General features: G+C 46.7%; 1 protein-coding gene across 18 annotated transcripts in view; it reads right to left on the reverse strand.

Moving 5' to 3' along the window:
• Positions 1-12,417, reverse strand: part of Gtf2i (general transcription factor IIi) — a 77,772-nt gene that overhangs the window by 48,189 nt on the left and 17,166 nt on the right. For all 18 annotated transcript variants that reach the window (XM_076923099.1, XM_076923095.1, XM_076923093.1 and 15 more), the window contains exons 2-6: positions 11,255-11,358; positions 10,013-10,151; positions 4,511-4,645; positions 1,755-1,938; positions 1,580-1,608 (exon numbers count right to left, since the gene is read on the reverse strand). In XM_076923099.1, coding sequence (XP_076779214.1) covers positions 1,580-1,608; positions 1,755-1,938; positions 4,511-4,645; positions 10,013-10,151; positions 11,255-11,353 — 586 coding nt within the window. In that variant the 5' untranslated portion in view covers positions 11,354-11,358. The remainder of the gene's footprint in view (positions 1-1,579; positions 1,609-1,754; positions 1,939-4,510; positions 4,646-10,012; positions 10,152-11,254; positions 11,359-12,417) is intronic.

Here is a 12,417-nt window from a genome sequence, read left to right on the forward strand (position 1 = left end):
AGCAACTAAAGGAGAAAGGCATCTCATCAAGAAGGTTCATTGAGCCCTCCTGACACTCGGTGCCACCTACAATCCCAGCACCCGAGGGGAGGCTGGAAGTTTGTGACTTTGAGGCCACTCTGGCTCAAAATAAACAAACAAAAAGCGACCAGCTGCTGTTTTCCCATCACTGGATCCTGAACTGAGCCTCCCACACTGGGCCCTGACTCTCCCATGAGCTGCGTGTCCACAGCCATGAGTTCAAAGGGATTGCATTGTACGATTACTAAAAAAAACATGTATTCTACACTTAAAATGAATAAATTTAAGTGTGTTGATTATATCTTAATTAAATTAATAAAACTTATTTATTTATTTATTTATTTATTTATTTTTACATAAAACACGTGTAAGTCACATGTGGTTACATGTGCCTGGCATAAAGATCAGGCATTGAGGTCAGCCTTGGCTTCACAGTGAGTCCAAGGGCAAGTTGACTACCCCAGATCTTTTCTCAGGAAAAATGTGTGTGCGTGTGTGTGTGTGTGTGTGTGTGTGTGTGTGTTTTCACACACTCATCCATTTGTCTTTTATGTAGAAAGGACTCCTATGGTACTGAGTATCACCTTTAAAACATGTCAAGTTGGGGGCTAGAGAGATGGCTCAGTGGTTAAGAGCACTGACTGATTCCTAGAGGTTCTGAGTTCAATTCCCAGCAACCACATGGAGGCTCACAACCATCTGTAATGTGATCCAATGTCCTCTTCTGGTGTGTCCGAAGACAGCAAGAGTGTACTCTCATATACATCATAAATAAATCTTAAAAAAAAAAAAAAAACCATGTCAAGTCAGGGGGTGGGGGAGCAGAGACAAGCTTCAGGAGATAAGAGTGCACACTGCTCTTGCAGAGGACCCTGTTCAGGTTCCAGCAGCCACAACAGAGAGCTCACAACTGCCTGCAACTCCAGCTGCAGGGGATCTGATGCCCTCGTGCCCTCTTTTGGCCTCCATGGGCATGTGTGCACGCGTACACACACATACACAAATAATTTAAAAAAAGAAAAAAAAAAAGAAAGAAAGAAAGCACGTCAAATAACTCTGGCTGGAAGGGGGCTACTATCTCATCTTTACTCATCTTAATTCCATGGAGTAGCCAGATCACGCCATCACCCTCAGCCTCCAGTGATCCTCCTCAATCCCTTGGCTGCTCTTACACATGGCGGCTGTATTTTGGCCATGGCCGATTGATAGCCATTAACATCTCCTAATAGACGAACCACACTCAAAGGTGTCCTGACTGCACTCCGAGAACACACTCCTGTGTACAGCACCACTCTGCCATTCCAGTGGTCTGAGGTCAACCAAGTCAATCTTGTGACCGGAAGAGGAAGACAGACAGGGTAGATGGAAACATGGAACACCACACAGCTCTGCATATTCACCTCAGTGAGCTGCCACAGGTTTTTCACTAACCCCAACTCAAAAGTGTCTTCTATCACAGACTCAAAGGAAATCAGAGGAAAGAATCAGGAACCCAGCCCACTAGTGTGTGAGCAAGGGAACCCAGCCCGCCAACATTTAAGTAAGGTGACACACTCACCAAGGTGTTTCTTCGGCTCGAGGAAAGGTCTGCGTGGAAAAGAAACAAGAAACAATAAACATTTAAGACTATCGTAAAGAGCGGCACACACAGCGTCTGGATGACACAGAACTGTGCAGATCTGGTGAGCGGCACGAACAGTCTGTGACAGGCAGTACGGGAGGAAGCCCCTCACCTCTTGATGATGAAGGAGATCCCTGCCTTGTTCTCCAGAATCCACTTCAGGGTGGCGAGGTCGTAATGCTCGGGGTGCTTGAAGGCGACCCCCTCAGGAAGTCCCTGCACCACCACAGCTGACTGGTCACGCAGCATCTTCTCATACGGCACAGGGACCACCGTGGATTTGCCTAAAGCTTTCCCTGTGGAAGGAGGATGTGGAATTAGCATGATCCACATGTGGTCACACTGAAAACTGAATCACCACAGCTGAGGGATGACTCTGACTCTGTACGTAGAGTGACTGTCATTTAAGAAGGACACGATTTTGGATCTCCGACATCCACATAAACTTCAGGGCAGGGTAGGGTCATAACTGTAATCCCAGTGTTGAGAAAAAAAATCCTGGTGTTCACTGGCTACCCAGTCTAGCCAACCAGTGAGCTCCAGGTTCAGAAAGAAGACCTGTCTCACAAAGTAAGAAGGGGATGCCGGGGTGAGAGGGTTGGGGGTTGGGAAAACGGCTCAGTAGCTAAGAACACTGCTCTTCCAGAGGACCTGTCTTTGATTCCTAGCACCCACCCTGCAGCTCAGCACCATCTGTAAGGTGTGTTTCCAGGGATCTGGCATGCTCTGCTGCCCTCCACAAACAATGGGCACACACGGTCCACAGACGAATATGCAGGAAAAACAAGTCATACAAATAAAATTCCTTTAAAATTGTAATTTAAAAAAAATCAGTAAGGGGGAGCTGACAAGATGGCTCAGCAGGTGAGAGTGGCTTGCTGCGAGGCCTAAGGACCTGAGTTCAATTCCCAGAACCCACATGGTAGAAATACAAAACCAACTTCTGCCAAGTCCATCCTCTTACCTCCACATATAACACAGGAACGCATGGACACAAGCACAGAGATGTGTGCAATCACAATAAGTAAATGTAAAGGGGGAAATTAAATACACGGTAGAAAGCAATTCCAAAGACACGAGCTCCAAATGCACATAAAAGGAACAGCGCATGAGCAAGTGTGCGCACGAGTGCACACACACACCCAGCCCAAGCGCACACACACACACACACACACACACAAACGCCACACACATACATACTAGCTAAACTAACCCATCAAGAACTTATCACAAGCAGATGGTGGTGGCCTGCGGCTTTAATCTCAGCACTCAGGAGGCAGAGGCAGGAGGATCTCTGCGTTCAAGGCCAGCCTGGTCTACAGAGTGAGTTCCAGGACAGCCAGGGCTACATAGTGAGACCCTGTCTGGAAAAATAAAAAAACAACAACAAAATAAAAAGAGCTTACCGAAGCTCGGTGAGTGGCATTCCGACTGTTCACACAGTGTCTGACTTCACCATTACCCTAACATAGTATTTCAAACCGCACTTTAAAACATTACCGTTTGACTCCCATGTCAGCTAATTCCTGAACCTGGAATCTGCCCAAAGGCCAGAAGACAAAGTACACCGCCTACCTCACTCTAGCCTGTGTAGGGCATCTGTAAAGGCCAGCAAGGTGGGAGACTGCGGCAGGGGGATCAAAAACAGTTCAAAGCCTGCCTGAGGATTAGGGAGACCCTCTCTTAGGATTAAAAACAATGGGCTGAGGATGGGGTGCATTTCAGCTGTCAAGCGATTTCTTAGTGGAGTCCTGGGTTCAACCCCAGAACCAAAATAAATTACAATGATGATTTGTTATATCAATACAATGTTTATACTTATTTGTTATATCTATAATTACAAAGCATGCTTTATTGTACCGTACAACAGGACTGAAGCAGACTGACAGGACGGTGAGTCAAGGACTCTCAGGCGAGCGGACTGGCGCAAAGGGGAAAAGCCCTTGCCACGAAAGCCTGCTGCCTGAGTTTGAACCCAGAACACATAGAACTTACTCCTCGAAGTCGTCCTCTGACCTCCTCGTGCATGCCATGCCATACATGCATAACGAAACACACACACACACACACACACACACACACACACACACACACCAATTTGTTCTTCCCCCTTTCCCTTCTCCCTCTCCCTCCAGCCAGTCACTCCAGCCCCGCTCGCTCTGCCACAAAGGTTGGTTGGTTGGTTGGTTGGTTGGTTGATTGATTGATTGATTGATTGAATGTAAGTACACTGTAGCTGTCTTCAGACATCCCATAAGAGGGAATCAGGTCTCATTACGGTTCATTATGAGCCACCATGTGGTTGCTGGGATTTGAACTGGAAGAACAGTCAGTGCTCTTAACTGCTGAGCCATCTCTCCAGCCCCTAGAATTTGTTCTTATTTTTTTCTTATCTTCTGAGATAAGCTCTCACTATACAGTCCCGACTGGCCTGAAACTCAGAAATCCAGTCACAAGCCACCAGGCCTGCCCAATAGATGATGGTAACAATAATTAATTAAATAATTACATCCTACTTATTTCTGAGTTATTTTGACTTAATCCCTTAAATTTACAAATTAATCTACTCAATTTCTAAAACATTGTGACTGTCAAATCAATTATAAAATCTACCATTTAGGAAACATTATCATACTGGTCAGGGACTGGCCAGTGGGACAGACACTAACTATTCACAGAACAATCAATTCAATTCCCAGAACCCACGAAAGGGGGAAGGTGACCCAACTCTACAAAGTTGTCCTGACCTTCTCAGAAAAGCACTCACATCCACAAATACACATCATGTGTACATACAAACACAATTTTATAGAGAAGATACCAGTATATAAGGTATTTTTCTCAGATTTTAAAGTGTTGTGTTGTTACCATAGCAAAAACAGAAATAGTCCTCCACTGTTTTTCTGAGTGTTTCAATCTCTACAGCGTCCACGCTCATCCGATTGGCCTGGGTTGTAGACTTCATCTTATGCATCTCGGCGGCCCTTTCTTCTTCTTCCACACCTGTAAACAGCAATGCAAAGGCTCATATCCACTGCCCCAGTTTGCTTCTCTGTTGCTTCCCTTATGATAGGAAAGAATTTACTGGCTTTCAGGTGACAGACAGCCCATCACCAAGGCAGGCCATAGCAGAGACCATGGAGGAGCAGTGCTTACTGGCTTGCTTAGCCTGCTTTCTGACAAAGCTCAGAACCACCTGCTCAGGGGTAGCCCAGCCCAGCACGGGCTGAGTCCTCCTATATAAATCATCAATCAAGAAACTGCTCCACAGACACGCCCACGGGCCAATCTGCTGGGGCAATTATGAATGGAGGGTCCCTCTTCCTGGGGAACTAACTGGCTGCTCGGTACCAAGATGACACAAACGAGCCAGCCTGGACACCACTTTCCTACCTGGCCTTCAGTAAGGATATCTGTACTATGCCTTCCCTCCAGCCTTCCTTCCCTTCTGCCTCACTCATCGCCCAGCTTTTCTGAAACTCCTATCTAGCCACCACGGGTCTTGAACTCTCAGCAGTCCTTTTCCCTCAGTCTGGGTATACAGGCATGACCCACCATGCCCAGGCACTATATTCTAACAAAGTCGTTACAAACTCTCAAGAGAAAAAGGGATAAAGGAACTTTCTAACAATAAACACTTAGCTGGGTGAGCCACTTACAGCTGTAATCCCAGCACTGGGGAGGGTGTACCAGGGAGATAGGATCTGGAGGTCAGGGGCTAGAGAAGGCACACCAGGCAGGGTGCTCTTCCAGCACCCACTCGAGGGCCTAGACTCTCTGGGATCCCCGTTCCAAAGAGTTTACCGCCCTCTTCTGACCTCTGTGGGCAGTGCACACACATGGTACTTAGACATATGGAGACACGCAAAAACTCACATACATAAAATAAAAATAAATCTTTAAAAAAAAAAAAAAAAAAAAGGAGGGCTGGAGAGATGGCTCAGTGGTTAAGAGTACTGACTGTTGTTCTTCCAGAGGACCTGAGTTCAATTCCCAGCAACCACATGGTGGCTCACAACCATCTGTAATGGAATCCAATGCTCTCTTCTGGTGTGTCTGAAGACAGTGACAGTGTACTCACATTCATAAAATAAAGTGTTTTTTAAAAATGCTTTTTAAAACTGCACAACTCTTTAATCCCAGCACTTGGGAAGCAGAGGCAGGTGGATTTCTGAGTTCGAGGCCAGCCTGGTCTACCGAGTGAGTTCCAGGACAGCCAAGGCTATACAGAGAAACCCTGTCTCAAAAAAACGCCCCCCCCCCCCAAAAAAAAGGAGGTTTGGCAGTCATTCAGGGCTGCTACAGGAGACTGCAGGACAAGAAAACAGGGCTGGACATGGAGCTAAGCTGGTGCTTGCCAATCATGCGTGGAATTCTGGGTTCAACCTCCAGCACCACATGAATCAGATGTAGTGACATAACCCTAGCACTCAACAGGCAGCTGCAGGACCGGGAATCCAAGATCCTCCCTTGCAGCGTAACAAGTCTGAGATCACATATGAGACCCTGTCCATATAAATAAATTAATTAACACATAGCCAGGGATCAAATTTTACCAGAAAAATCAGGATACCAAGATTTTAAGTAGGAAGACAGGGGTGGGACACAATGTCCTTTCTGTCCTAGGGACTGGCTGCAGAACTCCATGTGCGATACCCAGGTGCCCTACCACTGAGATTCTGCCAGCCCCAACCCCAGCCCCAGAAGGACTAAAACCGCACTGGAGGCTAAGACGGCAGGAACAGAGTTCAAAGCCAGTTACTGCTGCACAATGAGACTGGCTAAAGAGGTAAGAAGGAAGAGAACAGAGAACCAGAAGGAACAGCAGGGAGTTAAATGAATTAACTAAACAGGGCTATCTGCAGGCAGTGCTGACCCGCCCCCTCGGGCCCCTCAGGCACATGCCGGCCATCGTGAGGCTGCAAGGCCAGTTTGGATCTTACAGACAGGTTTTATGGCTTTGCTCTGTTGGAGCTGGATCTAGCTTAGATGCAGTGGTTGCTGCTGCCCTGCCCTTGGCACAGCCTCATTTGCATGCATCCGCTGACCCTGGCCACAGGGCTGACATTTACTTACTGATACAACACTCTATTTCTTTCTCGTGAAAAGAAAACCAAAGGGGAGAGTTTTCACAGCACACAAAACAGAGCTCTCTAATGACTGGGCATGGTAGCTCATGTCTTTAACCCTGGGGAGGCAGAAGCAGGAAGATCTCTGAGAGTTTGGGGCTAGCCAAGTCTACAGAGCCAGTTCCAGGCCAGCCTGGGCTACAAAGAGAGACCTCACAAATCAAACAGAAAACCCTCTCTACTTTCTTTCTGACGTTCTTAGCCCTAACCCTAACCTTATAAAAGCTAAAGCTTCTGAAAGGAAAGCCTATCGGTTCATGTCCCCAATGCAAGACCCAACAGGTGGTAAGACTCCCCTGGGAAGCTTATACTGGGTATATGGAGGACAGTCAGATGTCTGGGTCCAGCCAGCGTCACTGGACTCAAAGCAAATCTCCTATTTGGTATAACCCACTAGGTTCAGTTTCACTGAGGAACAATGCCTGTTGTGTATCTGTTACTTACACTCATTCAAAATGGAAAGCATGGTGTCATGGTGTGTATATGCTTGGCCCAGGGAGTGGCACTATTTGGAGGTGTGGCCTTTTAGAGTAGGCGTGTCACTGTGGGCATGGATTTAATACCCTAGTCCTGGCTGCCTGGAAGTCAGTATTCTGCTAGCAGCCTTCAGATGAAGATGTAAAACTCTCAGCTCCTCCTGCACCATGCCTGCCTGGATGCTGCCATGTTCCCACCTTGATGATAATGGACTGAACCTCTGAACCTGTAAGCCAGCCCCAATTAAATGTCTTATAAGAGTTGCCTTGGTCATGGTGTCTGTTCACAGCAGTAAAACCCTAACTAAGTAAGACACGTGGCTATGGTACATCACTCTACATACCAAATAAAGATTGCCTTGGTTTTCTCTGAGCTTTCCCTGGGAACATGCCAAGCACCACAGTTTAACATCATGTACACAGACAGATATTACTGATTTACCATCTATGCGGTTCGGCTTTCACATGTTTTTATTAAGGTCGTGCTACAGAACATCTTCTCAGCTCATCAGCTGTACCAACCCAGAAAAGAGCGGCCCAGCTAGGCTTGCTGACTGGACATTTGTTAGTGTGATTTGTCTCATAAGATGGCTCTAGGCTTTTCCAGGAAAGAAAGCTGAAAAACTTAAGCAAATTACAAGGGTCTGAACAAGTTATATTAGGTATACAACTGGTCAAAGTTCAATACATTGATGTCAAACTTCTGCTTAAATTGTAGAGTTAGTTACTGGTCTACTCTTAGTAACTATTACAAGAACTGGCTTACAGGATCAGAGTTCATCTGCTTCATTTTTGCCCAAGCTATATCTAACTATGAGACAGTGATTACAAGTACCAGACTGGTGTAATTGACCTTCTGAGTGTCAGAGGCTATGCTAATGAGGTCAGAGAGATCAAAAGAGAGAATATTTCCCCTCTTGCCTTCCATGGTTAAGTAAGTAGGTCCCAGGACTAGGGTATCTCTCAAAATGTCTAGTAACTGTGGAGAGTCACAGCTTGGGGAGGAATGGTGCACACCTTTAATCTCAGCACTCAGAAGGCAGAGGCAGGTGGATCTCTGTGAGTTTGAGGACACCCTGGTCTACAGAACAAGTTCCAGGACAAACAAGGCTACACAGAAAAAAACTGTCTCAAAATAACAATGAGTGAATGAATGAGTAAGTATGTAGATATTGTGGAGTTACTTGTTCTCTTGTTCAGAGAGGCCCTGAACCTCTGGTGAGCTGGTGAACTCTAACCAGTGTCTAGCTTACAAAGAAGAGGCTCAATACAGAGGAAAACATCCCTCCATGATTTCAAGACAAGCCATGATCAAGTAAGGAAGGCCTTTGAGACAGACATTTCTCGAGTCTGTAGGAGCCCTGAGAACCAGATCCTTACATGGCCTTTGAAGTAAAAACATAAAGTGATTAACTCTGTCCACCTGTGTGGTTTCTAACACCCAAGGAGAAAAAGCACAGCCGCAGGGGATGACTGGCGTGTTCATTTAACAGTTTAAGTGATCGAATTCCCTGAGCATCAGGCATAAGTCTATGTGAGATATTATTTAGGCAACTATTCTCTAATGATTTTCTTCTTGGTAAGAAAAATGCTACTCAGATAATAGGACATCATGACCATAGCCCAATTCAACACTGCAGTGCCCACCTGCAGCCCAAAGGCAGAGGCCTGCTACTGTTTGCAAATGATGATGAATTTTCTTCCTTCTGTAGAAGCTATAAGGAAAGGGCCTCACCCTGTGGTGCTAACCGAAGTGCATGAAAGTGGACCCCGGAGTCATCACTTAGACTGACTGCTAGTAGCACACAGGACTTTCCTGGAAACAATCACCCAAGCTGGGCTAGGCTGAGTGACCTCTAGCATTCTCTTCTCCACTCCCTATTTCTATAGTTGGTCCTAAAGATAGAGCCCTGTATACCTCCATCTTTGTGGTGCCTACTATAATGTTGCCATAGCAACCTGGACCTGCCCTAGGAGCTACGTAGTGAGAGTGCTCTTTCTCTTAGACCTATTACACCCTATAGATCCCTCCATGAAGCAGCTAGAGGTCATCACCCTGCCCCACTGATAGCAGGAAAGGAGAGATGAAGGAAGGCTAGGGGACCATACGTGAGCAGGCCCTGAGATGCTGGCTTCTTGTTTTCAGAAAACCTCCAAAAGAAACGGCAGGAAGGTTTGGAGGCTGGTGGATAAACAAGACCAGTAGGGGGAAGGGGAGACCAAGGAGACCTATAAAAACCCCAAGCCAGTGTTCCTTTAGCAAGCCTGGAGCTTTAGGCTTCTCACAGCCTGAATCTTTGCAGCCTGGTCTTTTGTCTTACAAAGTTGTTCTGTTCCTTGCATCCCCTGCACTCAGCAACCCCCTAGACACCACCTACTCGTCATACCTCCTCCTGCACCACCATTTAAGTAGCTTGTCTTGACCCACTCTGACAAATAAACACATCACAATGTCTTCTGTCATTTTTAGGTGGAATTCATTCTTAGAAAGTTTGAGATGCCTTATCTAAAAATAATTATATTTACAATTTACAAACTACGGGGGCTGAAGAGATGGCTCAGAGGTTAAGAGCACTGACTGCTCTTCCAGAAGTCCCAAGTTCAATTCCCAGCAACCACATGGTGGCTCACAACTATCTGTAATGGGATCTGATGCCCTCTCTTCTGGTGTGTCTAAAGATAGTGACAGTGTACTCACATATATAGAATAAATAATTTTTTTTTAAAAAATTTCAAACTGCAAAAGATAAAAACACCATACTTACAATACTTCACAAAATCTTTTTGGAAATCTTTTCTGGTATTGACAAAAGCACGCCCTCTTTCGGTTCCAACGACAAACACATCCGTCTCATACACAGCAATGCAGGCCACCTCGGCCTTGGACTTGGCCAGCTCTTTACACTGAAATAAAAACAGCCAACATTACACTATATACAGCTATTTAAAAGCACTGTTTCTTTCTAAATAAATCTAAAAACCTACACTTAAAACTGTCTTAATCTACAATCAGGATGCAAGTGTCATTCATATCTTTAAATTAAGTCAAAGATTTTATATCTAGTTCTTGGGGGGTGGGAGAAACAATACCAAAGCAACAACAAAACAATTTACAGGAAGAATGAAAGCAGGACCCCCACCCCCTGTTGTGTGTTTAAGGTAAGATTCCTCAAGATACAAACTCAGATTTGCAGCCATGCACTTTGTGAGGCCTTAGGGAGGGCAGTGTCCCAAGGGTCAGCTAAGGGAAGGCAGTGTCCCAAGGGTTGGCTGCCTCTGCTGCCAAGAAGAGCCGGCGGGGGAGGGGCGCTATGCTGGGAAAGCCAGGAGCTGTAGATACAGTGAGGTGCGCTAGGTGGAGCAGGAGCAGCCGAGCAGCTCTGAAGCCCACTCATAAGGCAATTCCACTCCTAAGTTTTTTGCTTCTTTGGAGTTCTTCTTGGTGTACTGAGACAGAGTCTCATTATACGGCCCATAGCATGCTAGAACACAAGATCCTCCTGCCTCACTTTCCAAAATGCTGGGATTCTACTCCGATTCTGACTGACTTTACGAAAGCTCTCCAAGGAAATCAGACGCCTTGAAGAACCTGAGGGCTGGGGTGTGTAGGGAGGGGGACAGAGAACAATGGGGGACCACGCCTAGCTGAGTCCCAGCACAGCATCAGTCTATAAACTTGGTAGTGAAGTACAACTCAAAAGCTCAAATCTTGGGGCTGGGAGGGAGGATGCAGCTCAGTTGGAAGAGTGCTTGCCTACTGTAATCCTAACATTTGGGAGAGACTGGGACAAAAAAAAGGATCAGGAAGTGCAAGGTCAGATGGCCTCAAAAAAAAAAAAACCAACAACAACAACAGGCCTCACACTCAGTGGCAGAGGGCTGGCCTAGCACAGGAGACACAGTGATGACTCAATCCCAACACTAAAAAAAGGAGTAATAATTAATTCATTTAGTTAATGTTTCACAGAAACTACCAACAGGCCACTGGCAGAGCCATTTAGTCTCACCATGGACTCCAGGGCGGACATGAGGAACGTCACCACCATCCTGCTCTCCGAAGACTCCTCATCTTCAGCAGGCAGCGTGGACATCGCTACTTGGGCCATGATTCCTGCCCAAGGAAAACACAGGGAGGTGAATGTAGGAAACCCACCATGGCCAACCACGCTCCATGCGTTCCGGCCCACGTCATTCGCAGTTTCATAGCCGCCCGACCTCCTTCCTTTGAGAACCGTGCTGAACTTCCTCTGGCGTGTCATTTCCATAAAATTAGCTCAGCATCACACCCCATCGAAAACCCAGATGGCACCCAGACCCAGTGACATGTTCTCCAGGGAGAGCAGCCACACTTCGTGATCCAATTCACAGGCAAGCCACAGACTTCTGTCTCCCCTGTGTGCACCCACAGAAAGAGCAGGTGGCGTTGCTGAGGCTGGCCCGAGCTAAGGCAGCAGGCTGCAGGGCCCTGGGTCGCATCATGACTCCTCTGTAACACAGCACACGACTCTCTTTAGACATAGTTCTTGTCACTGTGGTGGTATCAACAGGAAGGCGCACAAGAATTACAAACAACAAAAACATATGATGGCAACAGCCAGGAAAGACGTAGAGAGGATTAGAACTTAATGCTGCCCTGCTGCCTTGGAGAACAATTCCTTAAAATAAAATCAGAAGAGAACTATGTCGTCCAGCCACTGCACTTCTGAGACTGCAGCACCATTTGTGTGCTCACATTCACGGCACTCCCAACAGTCTACCGGTGGCCGGAATCAGCAAATCGTGAGCTGTGCACAGAAGGAGCACTGAGTCTTAACCAGCAGGACACTGGGCAGGCAGGAGGCTCTGGTGCAGGAGGGCTTGCCTGGCAGGAATGAAGGCCTGGGTCCCAGGCTCGTACAGTGCACACCTGTGGTCCGTCCACTAAGAGGCAGGGCAGGAGGTTCAATGGCATCCTTGGACATGGTAAATTCAAGACCTGTCTGGGCTAATGACACTGTCTCCAAGACAAAAGACAAAGGAGATTCTAGCCTTCGGTGTCTGAATGCGAATGGCCCCCACTGGCTCTTATATTTGAATGTTTGGTCCCCAGTGGGTGGAACTGTTTGAGGAGGAGAAGGAAGAGGTGTGGCTTTGTTGGAGGAAGTGTCATTGGGGGTGGGCTTTGAGATTT

Source organism: Arvicanthis niloticus, chromosome 24 (genome assembly GCF_011762505.2).
Source record: "Arvicanthis niloticus isolate mArvNil1 chromosome 24, mArvNil1.pat.X, whole genome shotgun sequence".
NCBI classification, from domain to species: domain Eukaryota; kingdom Metazoa; phylum Chordata; class Mammalia; order Rodentia; family Muridae; genus Arvicanthis; species Arvicanthis niloticus.